Source organism: Crinia signifera, chromosome 1 (genome assembly GCF_055691185.1).
Source record: "Crinia signifera chromosome 1, ASM5569118v1, whole genome shotgun sequence".
NCBI classification, from domain to species: Eukaryota; Metazoa; Chordata; class Amphibia; order Anura; family Myobatrachidae; genus Crinia; species Crinia signifera.
This window is the reverse complement of record NC_139217.1, coordinates 475503883-475530939: the sequence shown is the minus strand read 5'-3', so window position 1 is coordinate 475530939 and position 27057 is coordinate 475503883. Positions and strand designations below refer to the sequence as shown.

General features: G+C 55.3%; 1 protein-coding gene across 1 annotated transcript in view; it reads left to right on the top strand.

Moving 5' to 3' along the window:
• DNAI1 (dynein axonemal intermediate chain 1) overlaps positions 1 to 14235 on the top strand; it is a 292217-nt gene extending 277982 nt beyond the window's left edge. The window contains exon 21 of the mRNA XM_083155454.1: positions 14058 to 14235. Coding sequence (XP_083011580.1) covers positions 14058 to 14150 — 93 coding nt within the window. The 3' untranslated portion in view covers positions 14151 to 14235. The remainder of the gene's footprint in view (positions 1 to 14057) is intronic.
• Positions 14236 to 27057: the final 12822 nt, after the last annotated feature.

The window sequence follows — 27057 nt, the reverse complement described above, 5'->3', positions numbered from 1 at the left end:
GGCTCTGTCTGAGCGGGCACAGCGAGGGCCCTGCATCCACTACCACACGCCGGCTCTGTCTGAGCGGGAACAGCGAGGGCCCTGCATCCACTACCACACGCCGGCTCTGTCTGAGCGGGAACAGCGAGGGCCCTTCATCCACTACCACACGCCGGCTCTGTCTGAGCGGGAACAGCGAGGGCCCTTCATCCACTACCACACGCCGGCTCTGTGTGAGCGGGAACAGCGAGGGCCCTGCATCCACTACCACACGCCGGCTCTGTCTGAGCGGGAACAGCGAGGGCCCTGCACACACTACCACACGCCGGCTCTGTCTGAGCGGGCACAGCGAGGGCCCTGCACCCACTACCACACGCCGGCTCTGTCTGAGCGGGCACAGCGAGGGCCCTTCATCCACTACCACACGCCGGCTCTGTCTGAGCGGGAACAGCGAGGGCCCTGCATCCACTACCACACGCCGGCTCTGTCTGAGCGGGAACAGCGAGGGCCCTGCATCCACTACCACACGCCGGCTCTGTCTGAGCGGGAACAGCGAGGGCCCTGCATCCACTACCACACGCCGGCTCTGTCTGAGCGGGAACAGCGAGGGCCCTGCATCCACTACCACACGCCGGCTCTGTCTGAGCGGGAACAGCGAGGGCCCTGCATCCACTACCACACGCCGGCTCTGTCTGAGCGGGAACAGCGAGGGCCCTGCATCCACTACCACACGCCGGCTCTGTCTGAGCGGGCACCGCGAGGGCCCTTCATCCACTACCACACGCCGGCTCTGTCTGAGCGGGAACAGCGAGGGCCCTGCATCCACTACCACACGCCGGCTCTGTCTGAGCGGGAACAGCGAGGGCCCTGCATCCACTACCACACGCCGGCTCTGTCTGAGCGGGAACAGCGAGGGCCCTGCTCCCACTACCAAACGCCGGCTCTGTCTGAGCGGGCACCGCGAGGGCCCTTCATCCACTACCACACGCCGGATCTGTCTGAGCGGGCACAGCGAGGGCCCTACATCCACTACCACACGCCGGCTCTGTCTGAGCGGGAACAGCGAGGGCCCTGCATCCACTACCACACGCCGGCTCTGTCTGAGCGGGAACAGCGAGGGCCCTGCATCCACTACCACACGCCGGCTCTGTCTGAGCGGGAACAGCGAGGGCCCTGCTCCCACTACCAAACGCCGGCTCTGTCTGAGCGGGCACCGCGAGGGCCCTTCATCCACTACCACACGCCGGATCTGTCTGAGCGGGCACAGCGAGGGCCCTACATCCACTACCACACGCCGGCTCTGTCTGAGCGGGAACAGCGAGGGCCCTGCATCCACTACCACACGCCGGCTCTGTCTGAGCGGGAACAGCGAGGGCCCTGCATCCACTACCACACGCCGGCTCTGTCTGAGCGGGAACAGCGAGGGCCCTGCATCCACTACCACACGCCGGCTCTGTCTGAGCGGGCACAGCGAGGGCCCTTTATCCACTACCACACGCCGGCTCTGTCTGAGCGGGAACAGCGAGGGCCCTGCATCCACTACCACACGCCGGCTCTGTCTGAGCGGGAACAGCGAGGGCCCTGCATCCACTACCACACGCCGGCTCTGTCTGAGCGGGCACCGCGAGGGCCCTGCATCCACTACCACACGCCGGCTCTGTCTGAGCGGGAACAGCAAGGGCCCTGCATCCACTACCACACGCCGGCTCTGTCTGAGCGGGAACAGCGAGGGCCCTGCATCCACTACCACACGCCTGCTCTGTCTGAGCGGGCACAGCGAGGGCCCTGCATCCACTACCACACGCCGGCTCTGTCTGAGCGGGAACAGCGAGGGCCCTTCATCCACTACCACACGCCGGCTCTGTCTGAGGGGGCACAGCGAGGGCCCTTCATCCACTACCACACGCCGGCTCTGTCTGAGCGCGCACAGCGAGGGCCCTGCATCCACTACCACACGCCGGCTCTGTCTGAGCGGGAACAGCGAGGGCCCTGCATCCACTACCACACGCCGGCTCTGTCTGAGCGGGAACAGCGAGGGCCCTGCATCCACTACCACACGCCGGCTCTGTCTGAGCGGGAACAGCGAGGGCCCTGCATCCACTACCACACGCCGGCTCTGTCTGAGCGGGAACAGCGAGGGCCCTTCATCCACTACCACACGCCGGCTCTGTCTGAGAGGGAACAGCGAGGGCCCTGCACCCACTACCACACGCCGGCTCTGTCTGAGCGGGCACAGCGAGGGCCCTGCATCCACTACCACACGCCGGCTCTGTCTGAGCGGGAACAGCGAGGGCCCTGCATCCACTACCACACGCCGGCTCTGTCTGAGCGGGAACAGCGAGGGCCCTTCATCCACTACCACACGCCGGCTCTGTCTGAGCGGGAACAGCGAGGGCCCTTCATCCACTACCACACGCCGGCTCTGTGTGAGCGGGAACAGCGAGGGCCCTGCATCCACTACCACACGCCGGCTCTGTCTGAGCGGGAACAGCGAGGGCCCTGCACACACTACCACACGCCGGCTCTGTCTGAGCGGGCACAGCGAGGGCCCTGCACACACTACCACACGCCGGCTCTGTCTGAGCGGGCACAGCGAGGGCCCTTCATCCACTACCACACGCCGGCTCTGTCTGAGCGGGAACAGCGAGGGCCCTGCATCCACTACCACACGCCGGCTCTGTCTGAGCGGGAACAGCGAGGGCCCTGCATCCACTACCACACGCCGGCTCTGTCTGAGCGGGAACAGCGAGGGCCCTGCATCCACTACCACACGCCGGCTCTGTCTGAGCGGGAACAGCGAGGGCCCTGCATCCACTACCACACGCCGGCTCTGTCTGAGCGGGAACAGCGAGGGCCCTGCATCCACTACCACACGCCGGCTCTGTCTGAGCGGGCACAGCGAGGGCCCTGCATCCACTACCACACGCCGGCTCTGTCTGAGCGGGAACAGCGAGGGCCCTGCATCCACTACCACACGCCGGCTCTGTCTGAGCGGGCACAGCGAGGGCCCTGCATCCACTACCACACGCCGGCTCTGTCTGAGCGGGAACAGCGAGGGCCCTGCATCCACTACCACACGCCGGCTCTGTCTGAGCGGGAACAGCGAGGGCCCTGCATCCACTACCACACGCCGGCTCTGTCTGAGCGGGAACAGCGAGGGCCCTGCATCCACTACCACACGCCGGCTCTGTCTGAGCGGGCACCGCGAGGGCCCTGCATCCACTACCACACGCCGGCTCTGTCTCAGCGGGCACCGCGAGGGCCCTTCATCCACTACCACACGCCGGCTCTGTGTGAGCGGGAACAGCGAGGGCCCTGCACCCACTACCACACGCCGGCTCTGTCTGAGCGGGAACAGCGAGGGCCCTGCATCCACTACCACACGCCGGCTCTGTCTGAGCGGGAACAGCGAGGGCCCTTCATCCACTACCACACGCCGGCTCTGTCTGAGCGGGCACAGCGAGGGCCCTGCATCCACTACCACACGCCGGCTCTGTCTGAGCGGGCACAGCGAGGGCCCTTCATCCACTACCACACGCCGGCTCTGTCTGAGCGGGAACAGCGAGGGCCCTGCATCCACTACCACACGCCGGCTCTGTCTGAGCGGGCACAGCGAGGGCCCTGCATCCACTACCACACGCCGGCTCTGTCTGAGCGGGCACAGCGAGGGCCCTGCATCCACTACCACACGCCGGCTCTGTCTGAGCGGGAACAGCGAGGGCCCTGCATCCACTACCACACGCCGGCTCTGTCTGAGCGGGCACAGCGAGGGCCCTGCATCCACTACCACACGCCGGCTCTGTCTGAGCGGGAACAGCGAGGGCCCTGCATCCACTACCACACGCCGGCTCTGTCTGAGCGGGCACAGCGAGGGCCCTGCATCCACTACCACACGCCAGCTCTGTCTGAGCGGGAACAGCGAGGGCCCTGCATCCACTACCACACGCCGGCTCTGTCTGAGCGGGAACAGCGAGGGCCCTGCATCCACTACCACACGCCGGCTCTGTCTGAGCGGGAACAGCGAGGGCCCTGCATCCACTTCCACACGCCGTCTCTGAGCGGGCACAACGAGGGCCCTGCATCCACTACCACACGCCGGCTCTGTCTGAGCGGGCACAGCGAGGGCCATGCATCCACTACCACACGCCGGCTCTGTCTGAGCGGGCACCGCTGTTACCGCCTCCTGCGCACGTCTCCTGTATGTGTATAATGTGACAATGCGTGGTTGCGCTGTCCGCGCCCCGCTGTTACCGCCTCCTGCGCACGTCTCCTGTATGTGTATAATGTGACAATACGTGGTTGCGCTGTCCGTGCCCCGCTGTTACCGCCTCCTGCGCACGTCTCCTGTATGTGTATAATGTGACAATACGTGGTTGCGCTGACCGTGCCCCGCTGTTACCGCCTCCTGCGCACGTCTCTTGTATGTGTATAATGTGACAATACGTAGTTGCGCTGTCCGCGCCCCGCTGTTACCGCCTCCTGCGCACGTCTCCTGTATGTGTATAATGTGACAATACGTGGTTGCGCTGTCCGCGCCCTGCTGTTACCGCCTCCTGCGCACGTCTCCTGTATGTGTATAATGTGACAATACGTGGTTGCGCTGTCCGCGCCCCGCTGTTACCGCCTCCTGCGCACGTCTCCTGTATGTGACAATACGTGGTTGCGCTGTCCGCGCCCCGCTGTTACCGCCTCCTGCGCACGTCTCCTGTATGTGTATAATGTGACAATACGTGGTTGCGCTGTCCGCGCCCCGCTGTTACCGCCTCCTGCGCACGTCTCCTGTATGTGTATAATGTGACAATACGTGGTTGCGCTGTCCGTGCCCCGCTGTTACCGCCTCCTGCGCACGTCTCCTGTATGTGTATAATGTGACAATACGTGGTTGCGCTGTCCGTGCCCCGCTGTTACCGCCTCCTGCGCACGTCTCCTGTATGTGTATAATGTGACAATACGTGGTTGCGCTGTCCGCGCCCCGCTGTTATCACCTCCTGCGCACGTCTCCTGTATGTGTATAATGTGACAATACGTGGTTGCGCTGTCCGCACCCCGCTGTTACCGCCTCCTGCGCACGTCTCCTGTATGTGTATAATGTGACAATACGTGGTTGCGCTGTCCGTGCCCCGCTGTTACCGCCTCCTGCGCATGTCTCCTGTATGTGTATAATGTGACAATACGTGGTTGCGCTGTCCGCGCCCCGCTGTTACCGTCTCCTGCGCATGTCTCCTGTATGTGTATAATGTGACAATACGTGGTTGAGCTGTACGCGCCCCGCTGTTACCGCCTCCTGCGCACGTCTCCTGTATGTGCATAATGTGACAATACGTGGTTGCGCTGTCCGCGCCCCGCTGTTACCGCATCCTGCGCACGTCTCCTGTATGTGTATAATGTGACAATACGTGGTTGCGATGTCCGTGCCCCGCTGTTACCGCCTCCTGCGCATGTCTCCTGTATGTGTATAATGTGACAATACGTGGTTGCGCTGTCCGTGCTCCGCTGTTACCGCCTCCTGCGCACGTCTCCTGTATGTGTATAATGTGACAATATGTGGTTCCGCTGTCCGTGCCCCGCTGTTACCGCCTCCTGCGCACGTCTCCTGTATGTGTATAATGTGACAATACGTGGTTGCGCTGTCCGCGCCCCGCTGTTACCGCCTCCTGCGCACGTCTCCTGTATGTGTATAATGTGACAATACGTGGTTGCGCTGTCCGCGCCCCGCTGTTACCGCCTCCTGCGCACGTCTCCTGTATGTGTATAATGTGACAATACGTGGTTGCGCTGTCCGCGCCCCACTGTTACCGCCTCCTGCGCACGTCTCCTGTATGTGTATAATGTGACAATACGTGGTTGCGCTGTCCGCACCCCGCTGTTACCGCCTCCTGCGCACGTCTCCTGTATGTGTATAATGTGACAATACGTGGTTGCGCTGTCCGCGCCCCGCTGTTACCGCCTCCTGCGCACGTCTCCTGTATGTGTATAATGTGACAATACGTGGTTGCGCTGACCATGCCCCGCTGTTACCGCCTTCTGCGCACGTCTCCTGTATGTGTATAATGTGACAATACGTGGTTGCGCTGACCATGCCCCGCTGTTACCGCCTCCTGCGCATGTCTCCTGTATGTGTATAATGTGACAATATGTGGTTGCGCTGTCTGCGCCCCGCTGTTACCGCCTCCTGCGCACGTCTCCTGTATGTGTATAATGTGACAATACGTGGTTGCGCTGTCCGCGCCCCGCTGTTATCACCTCCTGCGCACGTCTCCTGTATGTGCATAATGTGACAATACGTGGTTGCGCTGTCCATGCCCCGCTGTTACCGCCTCCTGCGCACGTCTCCTGTATGTGCATAATGTGACAATACGTGGTTGCGCTGTCCGCGCCCCGCTGTTATCACCTCCTGCGCACGTCTCCTGTATGTGTATAATGTGACAATACGTGGTTGCGCTGTCTGCGCCCCGCTGTTACCGCCTCCTGCGCACGTCTCCTGTATGTGTATAATGTGACAATACGTGGTTGCGCTGTCCGCGCCCCGCTGTTACCGCCTCCTGTATGTGTATAATGTGACAATACGTGGTTGCGCTGTCCATGCCCCGCTGTTACCGCCTCCTGCGCACGTCTCCTGTATGTGTATAATGTGACAATACGTGGTTGCGCTGTCCGCACCCCGCTGTTACCGCCTCCTGCGCACGTCTCCTGTATGTGTATAATGTGACAATACGTGGTTGCGCTGTCCGCGCCCCGCTGTTACCGCCTCCTGTATGTGTATAATGTGACAATACGTGGTTGCGCTGTCCATGCCCCGCTGTTACCGCCTCCTGCGCACGTCTCCTGTATGTGTATAATGTGACAATACGTTGTTGCGCTGTCTGCGCCCCGCTGTTACCGCCTCCTGCGCACGTCTCCTGTATGTGTATAATGTGACAATACGTGGTTGCGCTGTCCGTGCCCCGCTGTTACCGCCTCCTGCGCACGTCTCATGTATGTGCATAATGTGACAATACGTGGTTGCGCTGTCCATGCCCCGCTGTTACCGCCTCCTGCGCACGGCTCCTGTATGTGCATAATGTGACAATACGTGGTTGCGCTGTCCGCGCCCCGCTGTTACCGCCTCCTGCGCACGTCTCCTGTATGTGTATAATGTGACAATACGTGGTTGCGCTGACCATGCCCCGCTGTTACCGCCTCCTGCGCACGTCTCCTGTATGTGTATGTGACAATACGTGGTTGCGCTGACCATGCCCCGCTGTTACCGCCTCCTGCGCATGTCTCCTGTATGTGTATAATGTGACAATATGTGGTTGCGCTGTCTGCGCCCCGCTGTTACCGCCTCCTGCGCACGTCTCCTGTATGTGTATAATGTGACAATACGTGGTTGCGCTGTCCGCGCCCCGCTGTTACCGCCTCCTGCGCATGTCTCCTGTATGTGTATAATGTGACAATGCGTGGTTGCGCTGTCCGCGTCCCACTGTTACCGCCTCCTGCGCACGTCTCCTGTATGTGTATAATGTGACAATACGTGGTTGCGCTGTCCGTGCCCCGCTGTTACCACCTCCTGCGCACGTCTCCTGTATGTGCATAATGTGACAATACGTGGTTGCGCTGTCCGCGTCCCACTGTTACCGCCTCCTGCGCACGTCTCCTGTATGTGTATAATGTGACAATACGTGGTTGCGCTGTCCGCGCCCCGCTGTTACCGCCTCCTGCGCATGTCTCCTGTATGTGTATAATGTGACAATACGTGGTTGCGCTGTCCATGCCCCGCTGTTACCGCCTCCTGCGCACGTCTCCTGTATGTGTATAATGTGACAATAGCCGGTTGCGCTGTCTGCGCCCCGCTGTTACCGCCTCCTGCGCACGTCTCCTGTATGTGTATAATGTGACAATACGTGGTTGCGCTGTCCGCGCCCCGCTGTTACCGCCTCCTGCGCATGTCTCCTGTATGTGTATAATGTGACAATACGTGGTTGCGCTGTCCATGCCCCGCTGTTACCGCCTCCTGCGCACGTCTCCTGTATGTGTATAATGTGACAATAGCCGGTTGCGCTGTCTGCGCCCCGCTGTTACCGCCTCCTGCGCACGTCTCCTGTATGTGCATAATGTGACAATACGTGGTTGCGCTGTCCGCACCCCGCTGTTACCGCCTCCTGCGCATGTCTCCTGTATGTGTATAATGTGACAATACGTGGTTGCGCTGTCCGTGCCCCGCTGTTACCGCCTCCTGCGCATGTCTCCTGTATGTGTATAATGTGACAATACGTGGTTGCGCTGTCCATGCCCCGCTGTTATTGCCTCCTGCGCACGTCTCCTGTATGTGTATAATGTGACAATAGCCGGTTGCGCTGTCTGCGCCCCGCTGTTACCGCCTCCTGCGCACGTCTCCTGTATGTGCATAATGTGACAATACGTGGTTGCGCTGTCCGCACCCCGCTGTTACCGCCTCCTGCACATGTCTCCTGTATGTGTATAATGTGACAATAGCCGGTTGCGCTGTCTGCGCCCCGCTGTTACCGCCTCCTGCGCACGTCTCCTGTATGTGTATAATGTGACAATACGTGGTTGCGCTGTCCGCGCCCCACTGTTACCGCCTCCTGCGCACGTCTTCTGGTTACGCCTCCCATGCTTTTATTAACCCTTTCTAAAAGCATAAAGCAGCAGCTTGTCCCTGTCATGTATGTATATAATGTCACAGTTCTATCCTACGGTCTGTAGCAGGATGGCGTTACCCCAATGCTCTTATCACTGGGGATGTATCCGACTCTAGCCAGGAAACACGTTACAGATATGTCCGTATCATACGTGTGCATGTACCTGACGGGGAGGCTGCTGGGGACAGGAGACGTCACTGTATGTGAGCTATGGTGTAATTGCAGCTAGATCTGGGGGTTGGAAACCTGCTACGTGTTACCGGTCATGTCAGGTTATATCACTACATCCATGACTCACCCAGGTCCCAATACTGACCTCATCCCAGCATGTGACATGGCGTGTGGATGCTGAGAGTAGGGATCACCAATGTCATTAGCTCATGTTACACGGCCTGTGGATGCTGAGAGTAGGGATCACCAATGGTATTAGCTCATGTTACACGGCCTGTGGATGCTGAGAGTAGGGATCACCAATGTCATTAGCTCATGTTACACGGCCTGTGGATGCTGAGAGTAGGGATCACCAATGTCATTAGCTCATGTTACACGGCCTGTGGATGCTGAGAGTAGGGATCACCAATGTCATTAGCTCATGTTACACGGCCTGTGGATGCTGAGAGTAGGGATCACCAATGTCATTAGCTCTTGTTACACGGCCTGTGGATGCTGAGAGTAGGGATCACCAATGTCATTAGCTCATGTTACACGGCCTGTGGATGCTGAGAGTAGGGATCACCAATGTCATTAGCTCATGTTACACGGCCTGTGGATGCTGAGAGTAGGGATCACCAATGTCATTAGCTCATGTTACACGGCCTGTGGATGCTGAGAGTAGGGATCACCAATGTCATTAGCTCATGTTACACGGCCTGTGGATGCTGGGAGTAGGGATCACCAATGTCATTAGCTCATGTTACGCGGCCTGTGGATGCTGAGAGTAGGGATCACCAATGTCATTAGCTCATGTTACACGGCCTGTGGATGCTGAGAGTAGGGATCACCAATGTCATTAGCTCATGTTATGCGGCCTGTGGATGCTGAGAGTAGGGATCACCAATGTCATTAGCTCATGTTACATGGCCTGTGGATGCTGAGTAGGGATCACTAATGTCATTAGCTCATATTATGCGGCCTGTGGATGCTGAGAGTAGGGATCACCAATGTCATTAGCTCATGTTACACGGCCTGTGGATGCTGAGAGTAGGGATCACCAATGTCATTAGCTCATGTTACGCGGCCTGTGGATGCTGAGAGTAGGGATCACCAATGTCATTAGCTCATGTTACACGGCCTGTGGATGCTGAGAGTAGGGATCACCAATGTCATTAGCTCATGTTACACGGTCTGTGGATGCTGGGAGTAGGGATCACCAATGTCATTAGCTCATGTTACACGGCCTGTGGATGCTGAGAGTAGGGATCACCAATGTCATTAGCTCATGTTACACGGCCTGTGGATGCTGAGAGTAGGGATCACCAATGTCATTAGCTCATGTTACACGGCCTGTGGATGCTGAGAGTAGGGATCACCAATGTCATTAGCTCATGTTACACGGCCTGTGGATGCTGAGAGTAGGGATCACCAATGTCATTAGCTCATGTTACACGGCCTGTGGATGCTGAGAGTAGGGATCACCAATGTCATTAGCTCATGTTACGCGGCCTGTGGATGCTGAGAGTAGGGATCACCAATGTCATTAGCTCATGTTACACGGCCTGTGGATGCTGAGAGTAGGGATCACCAATGTCATTAGCTCATGTTACACGGCCTGTGGATGCTGAGAGTAGGGATCACCAATGTCATTAGCTCATGTTACCCGGCCTGTGGATGCTGAGAGTAGGGATCACCAATGTCATTAGCTCATGTTACGCGGCCTGTGGATGCTGAGAGTAGGGATCACCAATGTCATTAGCTCATGTTACACGGCCTGTGGATGCTGAGAGTAGGGATCACCAATGTCATTAGCTCATGTTACACGGCCTGTGGATGCTGAGAGTAGGGATCACCAATGTCATTAACTCATGTTACACGGCCTGTGGATGCTGAGAGTAGGGATCACCAATGTCATTAGCTCATATTATGCGGCCTGTGGATGCTGAGAGTAGGGATCACCAATGTCATTAGCTCATGTTACACGGCCTGTGGATGCTGAGAGTAGGGATCACCAATGTCATTAGCTCATGTTACGCGGCCTGTGGATGCTGAGAGTAGGGATCACCAATGTCATTAGCTCATGTTACACGGCCTGTGGATGCTGAGAGTAGGGATCACCAATGTCATTAGCTCATGTTACACGGCCTGTGGATGCTGAGAGTAGGGATCACCAATGTCATTAGCTCATGTTACACGGCCTGTGAATGCTGAGAGTAGGGATCACCAATGTCATTAGCTCATGTTACACGGCCTGTGGATGCTGAGAGTAGGGATCACCAATGTCATTAGCTCATGTTACATGGCCTGTGGATGCTGAGAGTAGGGATCACCAATGTCATTAGCTCATGTTACACGGCCTGTGAATGCTGAGAGTAGGGATCACCAATGTCATTAGCTCATGTTACACGGCCTGTGGATGCTGGGAGTAGGGATCACCAATGTCATTAGCTCATGTTACACGGCCTGTGGATGCTGGGAGTAGGGATCACCAATGTCATTAACTCATGTTACACGGCCTGTGGATGCTGAGAGTAGGGATCACCAATGTCATTAGCTCATATTATGCGGCCTGTGGATGCTGAGAGTAGGGATCACCAATGTCATTAGCTCATGTTATGCGGCCTGTGGATGCTGAGAGTAGGGATCACCAATGTCATTAACTCATGTTACACGGCCTGTGGATGCTGAGAGTAGGGATCACCAATGTCATTAGCTCATGTTACACGGCCTGTGGATGCTGAGAGTAGGGATCACCAATGTCATTAGCTCATATTATGCGGCCTGTGGATGCTGAGAGTAGGGATCACCAATGTCATTAGCTCATGTTATGCGGCCTGTGGATGCTGAGAGTAGGGATCACCAATGTCATTAGCTCATGTTATGCGGCCTGTGGATGCTGAGAGTAGGGATCACCAATGTCATTAGCTCATGTTACGCGGCCTGTGGATGCTGAGAGTAGGGATCACCAATGTCATTAGCTCATGTTATGCGGCCTGTGGATGTTGAGAGTAGGGATCACCAATGTCATTAGCTCATGTTATGCGGCCTGTGGATGCTGAGAGTAGGGATCACCAATGTCATTAGCTCATGTTACACGGCCTGTGGATGCTGAGAGTAGGGATCACCAATGTCATTAGCTCATGTTACACGGCCTGTGGATGCTGAGAGTAGGGATCACCAATGTCATTAGCTCATGTTACACGGCCTGTGGATGCTGAGAGTAGGGATCACCAATGTCATTAGCTCATGTTACACGGCCTGTGGATGCTGAGAGTAGGGATCACCAATGTCATTAGCTCATGTTACACGGCCTGTGGATGCTGAGAGTAGGGATCACCAATGTCATTAGCACACGTTACACGGCCTGTGGATGCTGAGAGTAGGGATCACCAATGTCATTAGCTCATGTTATGCGGCCTGTGGATGCTGAGAGTAGGGATCACCAATGTCATTAGCTCATATTATGCGGCCTGTGGATGCTGAGAGTAGGGATCACCAATGTCATTAGCTCATGTTACACGGCCTGTGGATGCTGAGAGTAGGGATCACCAATGTCATTAGCTCATGTTACGCGGCCTGTGGATGCTGAGAGTAGGGATCACCAATGTCATTAGCTCTTGTTACACGGCCTGTGGATGCTGAGAGTAGGGATCACCAATGTCATTAGCTCATGTTACACGGCCTGTGGATGCTGAGAGTAGGGATCACCAATGTCATTAGCTCATGTTACGCGGCCTGTGGATGCTGAGAGTAGGGATCACCAATGTCATTAGCTCATGTTATGCGACCTGTGGATGCTGAGAGTAGGGATCACCAATGTCATTAGCTCATGTTACACGGCCTGTGGATGCTGAGAGTAGGGATCACCAATGTCATTAGCTCATGTTACGCGGCCTGTGGATGCTGAGAGTAGGGATCACCAATGTCATTAGCTCATGTTACGCGGCCTGTGGATGCTGAGAGTAGGGATCACCAATGTCATTAGCTCATGTTACACGGCCTGTGGATGCTGAGAGTAGGGATCACCAATGTCATTAGCTCATGTTACACGGCCTGTGGATGCTGAGAGTAGGGATCACCAATGTCATTAGCTCTTGTTACACGGCCTGTGGATGCTGAGAGTAGGGATCACCAATGTCATTAGCTCATGTTACACGGCCTGTGGATGCTGAGAGTAGGGATCACCAATGTCATTAGCTCATGTTACACGGCCTGTGGATGCTGAGAGTAGGGATCACCAATGTCATTAGCTCATGTTACGCGGCCTGTGGATGCTGAGAGTAGGGATCACCAATGTCATTAGCTCATGTTACGCGGCCTGTGGATGCTGGGAGTAGGGATCACCAATGTCATTAGCTCATGTTACGCGGCCTGTGGATGCTGAGAGTAGGGATCGCCAATGTCATTAGCTCATGTTACACGGCCTGTGGATGCTGAGAGTAGGGATCACCAATGTCATTAGCTCATGTTATGCGGCCTGTGGATGCTGAGAGTAGGGATCACCAATGTCATTAGCTCATGTTATGCGGCCTGTGGATGCTGAGAGTAGGGATCACCAATGTCATTAGCTCATGTTACACGGCCTGTGGATGCTGAGAGTAGGGATCACCAATGTCATTAGCTCATGTTACACGGCCTGTGGATGCTGAGAGTAGGGATCACCAATGTCATTAGCTCATGTTACACGGCCTGTGGATGCTGAGAGTAGGGATCACCAATGTCATTAGCTCATGTTACACGGCCTGTGGATGCTGAGAGTAGGGATCACCAATGTCATTAGCTCATGTTACACGGCCTGTGGATGCTGAGAGTAGGGATCACCAATGTCATTAGCTCATGTTATGCGGCCTGTGGATGCTGAGAGTAGGGATCACCAATGTCATTAGCTCATGTTATGCGGCCTGTGGATGCTGAGAGTAGGGATCACCAATGTCATTAGCTCATGTTATGCGGCCTGTGGATGCTGAGAGTAGGGATCACCAATGTCATTAGCTCATGTTACACGGCCTGTGGATGCTGAGAGTAGGGATCACCAATGTCATTAGCTCATATTATGCGGCCTGTGGATGCTGAGAGTAGGGATCACCAATGTCATTAGCTCATGTTACACGGCCTGTGGATGCTGAGAGTAGGGATCACCAATGTCATTAGCTCATGTTACACGGCCTGTGGATGCTGAGAGTAGGGATCACCAATGTCATTAGCACACGTGTACCTGGCACCGGGCACTGGCGCAGACTGGGCAAAGGCCGGATTATAACAAAGTCTCCTTCTTATTCCCAGGAGAAGAAAGGACAAGAAGCCCAGAAGGGGCCGGAGGTGGAAGTGGCCAAGTTGGACAAGCTGCTGTCACTGGTCAGAGAACCCGAGAAATGAGACTTCTGGGATCCACCGGATCACTCTGCAGATTCCACCTTGTGATATCATCCTTCTTACTGACAATAAAGTGATCTATTTACAACATGTGTGGAATATGTCTGATCGCAGGGACAGATCTCTATGTTCCTACATCCGCGAATGTCGGCCCGGGGTGACCCTTTCACACAAGCAAAAGTCCTGTGTTGTGTTCAAAGGCAAATTATTGGGTAGACAAGTTGGACCATGTGGGCGGGGTATTAGTAACTTTACCCCGGGTGTGGTATTCCGATACCTTCCGGCACCTCCTTACCCCTAGGTGTCAGCCATACTGGGGTTAGATGTGTGATGCTGGGTGCATGAGGTCACATGTCAATGTAACTCTGATCCAGACCAACACCTGCAACTGGGGTGACAACAGTCATTATATACACAGCCATGTGTATCTGGGCCCTGGCACTGACCTGTGCCATATAGTACTGGGCCCCGGCACTGACCTGTACCATATACTACTGGGCCCAGTACTGACCTGTGCCATATATACTGGGCCCCAGCACTGACCTGTACCATATACTACTGGGCCCAGTACTGACCTGTGCCATATACTACTGGGCCCCGGTACTGACCTGTGCCATATACTACTGGTTCCCGGCACTGACCTGTGCCATATACTACTGGGCCCCGGTACTGACCTGTGCCATATACTACTGGTTCCCGGCACTAACCTGTGCCATATACTACTGGGCCCCGGCACTGACCTGTACCATATACTACTGGGCCCCGGCACTGACCTGTGCCATATACTACTGGGCCCCGGCACTGACCTGTGCCATATACTACTGGGCCCAGTACTGACCTGTGCCATATACTACTGGTTCCCGGCACTGACCTGTGCCATATACTACTGGTTCCCGGCACTGACCTGTGCCATATACTACTGGTTCCCGGCACTGACCTGTGCCATATACTACTGGTTCCCGGCACTGACCTGTGCCATATACTACTGGTTCCCGGCACTGACCTGTACCATATACTACTGGTTCCCGGCTCTGACCTGTGCCATATACTAATGGGCCCCCGACACTGACCTGTGCCATATACTACTGGGCCCCGGCACTGACCTGTGCCATATACTACTGGGCCCCGGCACTGACCTGTGCCATATACTACTGGTTCCCGGCTCTGACCTGTGCCATATACTAATGGGCCCCCGACACTGACCTGTGCCATATACTACTGGGCCCCCGACACTGACCTGTGCCATATACTACTGGTTCCCGGCACTGACCTGTGCCATATACTACTGGTTCCTGGCACTGACCTGTGCCATATACTACTGGGCTCATCTCTAACCTGTACCATATACTACTGGGCCCCGGCACTGACCTGTACCATATACTACTGGTTCCCGGAACTGACCTGTGCCATATACTACTGGTTCCTGGCACTGACCTGTGCCATATACTACTGGGCTCATCTCTGACCTGTACCATATACTACTGGTTCCCGGCACTGACCTGTGCCATATACTACTGGTTCCTAGCACTGACCTGTGCCATATACTACTGGTTCCCGGCACTGACCTGTACCATATACTACTGGTTCCCGGCTCTGACCTGTGCCATATACTACTGGTTCCCGACACTAACCTGTGCCATATACTACTGGTTCCTAGCACTGACCTGTGCCATATACTACTGGTTCCCGGCTCTGACCTGTGCCATATACTAATGGGCCCCGACACTGACCTGTGCCATATACTACTGGGCCCCGGCACTGACCTGTGCCATATACTACTGGTTCCCGGCACTGACCTGTGCCATATACTACTGGGCCCCGGCACTGACCTGTGCCATATACTACTGGGCCCCGGCACGGACCTGTGCCATATACTACTGGGCCCAGTACTGACCTGTGCCATATACTACTGGTTCCCGGCACTGACCTGTGCCATATACTACTGGTTCCCGGCACTGACCTGTACCATATACTACTGGGCCCAGAACTGACCTGTGCCATATACTACTGGTTCCCGGCACTGACCTGTGCCATATACTACTGGTTCCCGGCACTGACGTGTGCCATATACTACTGGTTCCTGGCACTGACGTGTGCCATATACTACTGGTTCCCGGCACTGACCTGTGTCATATACTACTGGTTCCCGGCACTGACCTGTGCCATAAACTACTGGTTCCTGGCACTGACCTGTGCCATATACTACTGGGCTCATCTCTAACCTGTACCATATACTACTGGGCCCCGGCACTGACCTGTACCATATACTACTGGTTCCCGGCTCTGACCTGTGCCATATACTAATGGGCCCCCGACACTGACCTGTGCCATATACTACTGGGCCCCGGCACTGACCTGTGCCATATACTACTGGTTCCCGGCACTGACCTGTGCCATATACTACTGGTTCCCGGCACTGACCTGTGCCATATACTACTGGTTCCCGGCACTGACCTGTGCCATATACTACTGGTTCCCGGCACTGACCTGTGCCATATACTACTGGTTCCCGGCACTGACCTGTGCCATATACTACTGGTTCCCGGCACTGACCTGTGCCATATACTACTGGGCCCCGGCACTGACCTGTGCCATATACTACTGGTTCCCAGCACTGATCTGTGCCATATACTAATGGGCCCCCGACACTGACCTGTGCCATATACTACTGGACCCCGGCACTGACCTGTGCCATATACTACTGGGCTCATCTCTAACCTGTATCATATACTACTGGGCCCCGGCACTGACCTGTGCCATATACTACTGGTTCCCGGCACTGACCTGTGCCATATACTACTGGTTCCCGGCACTGACCTGTGCCATATACTACTGGTTCCTGGCACTGACCTGTGCCATATACTACTGGGCCCCGGCACTGACCTGTGCCATATACTACTGGGCTCATCTCTAACCTGTATCATATACTACTGGGCCCCGGCACTGACCTGTGCCATATACTACTGGTTCCCGGCACTGACCTGTGCCATATACTACTGGTTCCCGGAACTGACCTGTGCCATATACTACTGGTTCCTGGCACTGACCTGTGCCATATACTACTGGGCTCATCTCTGACCTGTCCCATATACTACTGGGCCCCGGCACTGACCTGTACCATATACTACTGGTTCCCGGCACTGACCTGTGCCATATACTACTGGTTCCCGGCACTGACCTGTGCCATATACTACTGGTTCCTAGCACTGACCTGTGCCATATACTACTGGTTCCCGGCACTGACCTGTGCCATATACTACTGGTTCCCGGCACTGACCTGTACCATATACTACTGGTTCCCGGCTCTGACCTGTGCCATATACTAATGGGCCCCCGACACTGACCTGTGCCATATACTACTGGTTCCCGGCACTGACCTGTGCCATATACTACCGGTTCCCGGCACTGACCGAAGTACTGGGTGACCGCGCAGACTGTGGCATCTCTGCGATCTCACCCTACAGACACCTTAATCTTAGCCCAAGCTCCTTACTTCCAGGGGCTGAATGCTCCTATTTCTGGCAGTGTGTCATTAGGTATTCCTGCGCAGATTATAGGGTAGCCGTGGTGTTGCTCTCAGCGTCAGGAGATTAGTGAGACGGAGGGAAAGGTGGGGTGAGCCGTACACCATGCAGATCATTCCCCTCTCTGATTTCTCCTGCAGAGCGTTACCCCGTAGGAGAAGGGAGAGAACTGGCGCTGCCCGTCAGTAGCTAGAGGGGCAGGAGAGGGAGCGTCATGGTTGCCTACCTGACCCTCTCCTTCAGGGAGAAAATGCTCTGTACCTGGGCTTCCCTGGTAATGTAGGATTGCCAGCACCTGTGGTGACACCTTTCTTATCAGTTACCTAGCTCCCCACATGTGCTGGCAATCATACATTATCCATACCTCCCAGCATGCCCCTCTCCATGATGACACAATGCTCTGTTCCTGGGCTTCCCTGGTAATGTATGATTGCCAGCACCTGTGGTGACACCTTTCTGATCAGTTACCTAGCTCCCCACAGGTGCTGGCAATCATACATTATCCATACCTCCCAGCATGCCCCTCTCCAGGAGGACACAATGCTCTGTACCTGGGCTTCCCTGGTAATGTAGGATTGCCAGCACCTGTGGTGACACCTTTCTTATCAGTTACCTAGCTCCCCACATGTGCTGGCAATCATACATTATCCATACCTGGTAATCATACATTACCCGGGAAGCCCAGAAGCAGAGCATTGTGTCCTCCTGAAGAGGGCATGCTGGGAGGTATGGATAATGTATAATTGCCAGCACCTGTGGGGAGCTAGGTAACTGATAAGAAAGGTGTCACCACAGGTGCTGGCAATCATACATTACCAGGGAAGCCCAGGAACAGAGCATTGTGTCCTCCTGGAGAGGGGCATGCTGGGAGGTATGGATAATGTAGGATTGCCAGCACCTGTGGGGAGCTAGGTAACTGATGAGAAAGGTGTCACCACAGGTGATGGCAATCCTACATTACCAGGGAAGCCCAGGAGCAGAGCATTGTGTCCTCTGGAGAGGGGCATGCTGGGAGGTATGGATAATGTAGGATTGCCAGCACCTGTGGGGAGCTAGGTAACTGATGAGAAAGGTGTCACCACAGGTGATGGCAATCCTACATTACCAGGGAAGCCCAGGAGCAGAGCATTGTGTCCTCTGGAGAGGGGCATGCTGGGAGGTATGGATAATGTAGGATTGCCAGCACCTGTGGGGAGCTAGGTAACTGATAAGAAAGGTGTCACCACAGGTGCTGGCAATCCTACATTACCAGGGAAGCCCAGGAACAGAGCATTGTGTCCTCCTGGAGAGGGGCATGCTGGGAGGTATGGATAATGTATGATTGCCAGCACCTGTGGGGAGCTAGGTAACTGATAAGAAAGGTGTCACCACAGGTGATGGCAATCATACATTACCATGGAAGCCCAGGAACAGAGCATTGTGTCCTCCTGGAGAGGGGCATGCTGGGAGGTATGGTACATTACCAGGGAAGCCCAGGAGCAGAGCATGTTCTCCCTGAAGGAGAGGGTCAGGTAGGTAACCCTGGGGAGCTTAGATTGGTCCGAGTCTGCTGCATCCAGGCTTAATGGCCTTTGCCCTATTCCTCCCAGTCCTAACCCGTTACATAAAAAAAAAAAAAAAAGAAAAAGGTTGAGCGCTACCAAGTAAAAAGTAAAAACTGATTAATCGGGTATTACATTAATATATAGAATGTATTATAAAATAATGAACATTAACTCATTAAAATTGTAATGATGCATAAAAAATAATAATAACGTAAAATTCAATCGATTGATAAAGCTCTAATAAGTGGTTGAATAATAGAGGACAATGGATAAGACAGAGGGGGTTATTCTGATCTGAACGGCACAATCACTCTCTAATGGACACGAGGTGGGGCTGATATAACATGTGCACTGCAGGTGGGGCAGATGTAATAGGTGCAGAGAGTTAGATTTGTTAGAGGTATGTTAATGTTCCATTCAGGACATTGTGAAGGACCCAATCCCGGTCCTCAACCTGGAGCTTTGGGGATGGTAGCTGGAAACACAAATAATAATGGCGGCTGAGAGGGTTCACAGAGTTGGTGTTATGACCTTGGGATTGAAGTTGGGTCTTCTGCCGAGTCCACAGCGATGTGCAGGGTTCTGGTATAGAAGATCGCCAATCACATGGTCAAACGCATCGAGTTAGATGCCTAGAAATGGTCAGATCGACAGTAACAGATGATAGACACAAGGAACAGGTCGACGGGAATGTTGACAAAACTCGTGTCCACTTTGTCACCATCAACCACATTCCCGTCGACCTTTTGCTTGCATTGATCTTCTGTTACTGTCGATCTAGAGGCTGCTGACTACACGCGTTCCACCATTAGTCGTCGTCCACCTGATTGTGGTGATGTGCAGGCCTAGAGGATAATCTAGTGTAACGCCAACGTAGCGGAACTCAGCGGTACTTTCCCTAAGCAGCGGGTGAGCAACCCCCGGAACTGGCATTTCTGTGTGTACATGTATATAACAAGGGTTACATCATGTGACATAAGGAGCCAGATGTATCAAGCTTCATAAACAGCCTGCCAATCAGCTCCTAACTGTAGTTGTAAACCCTAATAGAAATATGACAGTTGGGGGCTGCCTGGATGATTGTTTATCACTCTCCACTTCATCACTTTTTGAAGCTTAACAAATCTGTCCCAAAGTCCATGTCTTCCCGGTGTGTGCGCTGCAGTAAGTCATATAGACCTGGCTCCGTCATATGGACCTGGCTCCGTCACATGGACCTGGCTCCGTCACATGGACGTGGCTCCGCCACATGGACCTGGCTCCTTCATATAGACCTGGCTCCGTCACATGGACCTGGCTCCGTCACATGGACCTGGCTCCGTCACATGGACCTGGCTCAGTCACATGGACCTGGCTCTGTCACATGGACCTGGCTCCGTCACATGGACCTGGCTCCGTCACATGGACCTGGCTCCGTCACATGGACATGGCTCCGTCCTATAGACCTGGCTCCGTCCTATAGACCTGGCTCCGTCCTATAGACCTGGCTCCGTCACATGAACCTGGCTCCGTCACATGGACCTGGCTCTGTCATATAGACCTGGCTCTGTCATATAGACCTGGCTCCGTCACATGGACCTGGCTCCGTCACATGGACCTGGCTCCGTCCTATAGACCTGGCTCCGTCCTATAGACCTGACTCAGTCACATAGACCTGGCTCCGTCACATGGACCTGGCTCCGTCACATGGACCTGGCTCCGTCACATGGACCTGGCTCCGTCACATGGACCTGGCTCCGTCACATGGACCTGGCTCCGTCCTATAGACCTGGCTCCGTCACATAGACCTGGCTCTGTCACATGGACCTGGCTCCGTCACATAGACCTGGCTCAGTCACATGGACCTGGCTCCGTCACATGGACCTGGCTCCGTCACATAGACCTGGCTCAGTCACATGGACCTGGCTCCGTCACATGGACCTGGCTCCGTCACATGGACCTGGCTCAGTCACATGGACCTGGCTCCGTCACATGGACCAGGCTCCGTCACATGGACCAGGCTCCGTCACATGGACCTGGCTCCGTCACATGGACCTGGCTCCGTCATATAGACCTGGCTCCGTCACATGGACCTGGCTCCGTCACATGGACCTGGCTCCGTCACATGGACCTGGCTCCGTCATATAGACCTGGCTCCGTCACATGGACCTGGCTCCGTCACATGGACCTGGCTCCGTCACATGGACCTGGCTCCGTCATATGGACCTGGCTCCGTCATATGGACCTGGCTCCGTCACATGGACCTGACTCCGTCCTATAGACCTGGCTCAGTCACATGGACCTGGCTCCGTCACATGGACCTGGCTCCGTTACATGGACCTGGCTCCGTCCTATAGACCTGGCTCAGTCACATGGACCTGGCTCCATCATATAGACCTGTCTCCGTCACATAGACCTGGCTCCGTCACATGGACCTGGCTCCGTCACATGGACCTGTCTCCGTCACATGGACCTGGCTCCGTCATATAGACCTGTCTCCGTCACATGGACCTGGCTCCGTCACATGGACCTGGCTCCGTCACATGGACCTGTCTCCGTCACATGGACCTGGCTCCGTCACATGGACCTGGTTCCGTCTCAGACCATCTCGCAGCCGTCAGCCTCTCCTGTCACCTCATCTATAACGGCTCACAGACCGCGCTACAAGGTGACGGGCCGTTATGGCGCTATGAATTGTTTTGCACCTAATGAATGCGCTCAACCAGTGCGGCCCAATCTGTTCCTGGTCATCGCTATAGATAACGGAACCTCAGAATGCTGAGTATTGTATCTCATCAATAAGACATTGCAAAGGTTTATTCTTCCTAATTTCCTCCATTTAATATCATCCCCCCCCCCCCCCCCCGTATTCTGGAATGTGTTTCGGGGCACGAGGAGTTAATGTGGATTTCAGCTGAATGGACGAATTAAATCTCTGCCGTGAAGTTGCTGCGTGTGCAGAGCGGACAAGCCTTTTCCTGTAGGATACACGGATGGCGCTGGATGCCCCCCCGGCAGCTTCTCTCCCTAATCCCCCTACACCCGCGCTCATTGTTCTCCCCATTTATCTCTGTGTGAGTGTAGTCATCTGGAAAACCATAATCTGCCCTAACGCGGCTATTCGGTGACAACGTGTTCTCGGCGTGTACCCGGCATTGTGATCCTGTATTATGTGTCACCGCCACACTACAGGGACGGCACCGAGAATCTGCTGTTCAGTGCAACTCGCATGAACTAAAGATTCTAATGGTGTTGTCCATAGCAACCAGATTCTAGGTATTATTCATCAACTGCAGTGGTTCCCAAAATCTGTGCTTAAGGCACCCTGAGGGTCCAGGTTCTAAGGATATCCATGGTTTGGCCAGTGGCATAACTACAAATAAAAAAAAAAAACCTTTCTGAGGTGGCAGCCATTTTGGGAGGGACGACTGTCCCACGGTGCCAGCGATTCCACCGTGGGATCACCAGTAGCTTGGCCCAGGTGACATAATTAGTACATCAGCCTATTGTATATAATACTCTGTGCTAGGACGCCTTGAGGACTTGGGGCCTATTTACCACGATCGCATATTACCGCCCAGGATCACACAAGCTTTATCAACCTTAAGGGGACAGGGCTCCGAAAAGAGCCCTTCACCCCAGAAGCCGGAGTGTCTGCGCATGCGCGGTTAGTGCTGACCCCCGTTGACCTCACTGCCGCTGGCTACAATGGGCTATCGCCAGATCAGAATGGTAACAGCCCAGGGATGCGATGCACTGCTGCCCAATGTTTACATCGGGCAGCTTCGCATCAACCATAGAAACCTATGGGGGATGCGGCCAGCGGCGCTGCAGGGGGGATCGCAGCAGGGATCGGAGATGTGGTCCCCCTTTGATACATTTGGGGGATACTTAATACTTGCGGCTAACACCTGAAAATAGGTGTTTTCGGGGTTTTAGCAACAAATATAGTTTGAGAAATGTGCCCCTAAGTTTGCAAATCTCTGCTATATTGAGTTCTAGAAAATGGCAGACAAGGCCAGTCACCATCCAATACTACCGCCGCAGCCTCCCGAGCCTCCGCAGCCTCCCGAGCCTCCATCCAATACTACCTCCGCAGCCTCCCGAGCCTCCATCCAATACTACCGCCGCAGCCTCCCGAGCCTCCGCAGCCTCCCGAGCCTCCATCCAATACTACCTCCGCAGCCTCCCGAGCCTCCATCCAATACTACCGCCGCAGCCTCCCGAGCCTCCATCCAATACTACCGCCGCAGCCTCCCGAGCCTCTATCCAATACTACCGCCGCAGCCTCCCGAGCCTCCATCCAATACTACCGCCGCAGCCTCCCGAGCCTCCGCAGCCTCCCGAGCCTCCATCCAATACTACCTCCGCAGCCTCCCGAGCCTCCATCCAATACTACCGCCGCAGCCTCCCGAGCCTCCGCAGCCTCCCGAGCCTCCATCCAATACTACCTCCGCAGCCTCCCGAGCCTCCATCCAATACTACCGCCGCAGCCTCCCGAGCCTCCATCCAATACTACCGCCGCAGCCTCCCGAGCCTCTATCCAATACTACCGCCGCAGCCTCCCGAGCCTCCATCCAATACTACCGCCGCAGCCTCCCGAGCCTCCGCAGCCTCCCGAGCCTCCATCCAATACTACCTCCGCAGCCTCCCGAGCCTCCATCCAATACTACCGCCGCAGCCTCCCGAGCCTCCATCCAATACTACCGGCGCAGCCTCCCGAGCCTCTATCCAATACTACCGCCGCAGCCTCCCGAGCCTCTATCCAATACTACCGCCGCAGCCTCCCGAGCCTCCATCCAATACTACCGGCGCAGCCTCCCGAGCCTCCATCCAATACTACCGCCGCAGCCTCCCGAGCCTCTATCCAATACTACCGCCGCAGCCTCCCGAGCCTCCATCCAATACTACCGCCGCAGCCTCCCGAGCCTCCATCCAATACTACCGCCGCAGCCTCCCGAGCCTCTATCCAATACTACCGCCGCAGCCTCCCGAGCCTCCATCCAATACTACCGCCGCAGCCTCCCGAGCCTCCGCAGCCTCCCGAGCCTCCATCCAATACTACCTCCGCAGCCTCCCGAGCCTCCATCCAATACTACCGCCGCAGCCTCCCGAGCCTCCATCCAATACTACCGGCGCAGCCTCCCGAGCCTCTATCCAATACTACCGCCGCAGCCTCCCGAGCCTCTATCCAATACTACCGCCGCAGCCTCCCGAGCCTCCATCCAATACTACCGGCGCAGCCTCCCGAGCCTCTATCCAATACTACCGCCGCAGCCTCCCGAGCCTCTATCCAATACTACCGCCGCAGCCTCCCGAGCCTCCATCCAATACTACCGCCGCAGCCTCCCGAGCCTCTATCCAATACTACCGCCGCAGCCTCCCGAGCCTCCATCCAATACTACCGCCGCAGCCTCCCGAGCCTCTATCCAATACTACCGCCGCAGCCTCCCGAGCCTCCATCCAATACTACCGCCGCAGCCTCCCGAGCCTCTATCCAATACTACCGCCGCAGCCTCCCGAGCCTCTATCCAATACTACCGCCGCAGCCTCCCGAGCCTCCATCCAATACTACCGCCGCAGCCTCCCGAGCCTCCATCCAATACTACCGCCGCAGCCTCCCGAGCCTCTATCCAATACTACCGCCGCAGCCTCCCGAGCCTCCATCCAATACTACCGCCGCAGCCTCCCGAGCCTCCGCAGCCTCCCGAGCCTCCATCCAATACAACCGCTGCAGCCTCCTGAGCCTCCATATAACACTACCGCCGCAGCCTCCCGAGCCTCCATCCAATACTACCGCCGCAGCCTCCATATAACACTACCTGCCAGCAGCTTTCCAAGCCTCCATCCAATACTACCTGCCAGCAGCCTCCATATAACACTACCTGCCAGCAGCCTCCATATAACACTACCTGCCAGCAGCCTCCATATAACACTACCTGCCAGCAGCCTCCCAAGCCTCCATATAACACTACCTGCCAGGAGCCTCCATATAACACTACCTGCCAGCAGCCTCCCGAGCCTCCATATAACACTACCTGCCAGGAGCCTCCATATAACACTACCTGCCAGCAGCCTCCATATAACACTACCTGCCAGCAGCCTCCATATAGCACTACCTGCCAGCAGCCTCCATATAACACTACCTGCCAGCAGCCTCCATATAACACTACCTGCCAGGAGCCTCCATATAACACTACCTGCCAGGAGCCTCCATATACAGTAACACTACCTGCCAGCAGCCTCCATATAACACTACCTGCCAGAAGCCTCCCAAGCCTCCATATAACACTACCTGCCAGGAGCATCCATATATACACTACCTGACAGCAGCCTCCTTATAACACTACCTGACAGCAGCCTCCATATAACACTACCTGCCAGGAAACTCCATATAACACTACCTGCCAGCAGCCTCCATATAACACTACCTACCAGCAGCCTCCATATAACACTACCTGCCAGCAGCCTCCATATAACACTACCTGCCAGCAGCCTCCATATAACACTACCTGCCAGCAGCCTCCATATAACACTACCTGCCAGGAGCCTCTATATAACACTACCTGCCAGGAGCCTCCATATAACACTACCTGCCAGGAGCCTACATATAACACTACCTGCCAGCAGCCTCCATATAACACTACCTGACAGCAGCCTCCATATAACACTACCTGCCAGCAGCCTCCATATAACACTACCTGCCAGCAGCCTCCATATAACACTACCCACCAGCAGCCTCCCGAGCCTCCATATAACACTACCTGCCAGGAGCCTCCATATAACACTACCTGCCAGGAGCCTCCATATAACACTACTTGCCAGCAGCCTCCATATAACACTACCTGCCAGCAGCCTCCATATAACACTACCTGCCAGGAGCCTCCATATAACACTACTTGCCGGCAGCCTCCATATAACACTACCTGACAGCAGCCTCCATATAACACTACCTGACAGAAGCCTCCATATAACACTACCTGCTAGCAGCCTCCATATAACACTACCTGCCAGAAGCCTCCCAAGCCTCCATATAACACTACCTGCCAGGAGCATCCATATAACACTACCTGACAGCAGCCTCCATATAACACTACCTGACAGCAGCCTCCATATAACACTACCTGCCAGGAAACTCCATATAACACTACCTGCCAGGAGCCTCCATATAACACTACCTGCCAGGAGCCTCCATATAACACTACCTGCCAGCAGCCTCCCGAGCCTCCATATAACACTACCTGCCACGAGCCTCCATATAACACTACCTGCCAGCAGCCTCCATATAACACTACCTGCCAGCAGCCTCCATATAACACTACCTGCCAAGAGCCTCCATATAATACTACCTACCAGCAGCCTCCATATAACACTACCTACCAGCAGCCTCCATATAACACTACCTGCCAGGAGCCTCCATATAACACTACCTGCCAGGAGCATCCATATAACACTACCTGACAGCAGCCTCCATATAACACTACCTGACAGCAGCCTCCATATAACACTACCTGCCAGCAGCCTCCATATAACACTACCTGCCAGCAGCCGCCATATAACACTACCTACCAGCAGCCTCCCGAGCCTCCATATAACACTACCTGCCAGGAGCCTCCATATAACACTACCTGCCAGCAGCCTCCATATAACACTACCTGCCAGCAGCCTCCATATAACACTACTTGCCAGCAGCCTCCATATAACACTACCTGCTAGCAGCCTCCATATAACACTACCTGCCAGAAGCCTCCCAAGCCTCCATATAACACTACCTGCCAGGAGCATCCATATAACACTACCTGACAGCAGCCTCCATATAACACTACCTGCCAGGTGCCTCCATATCACACTACCTGCCAGGAG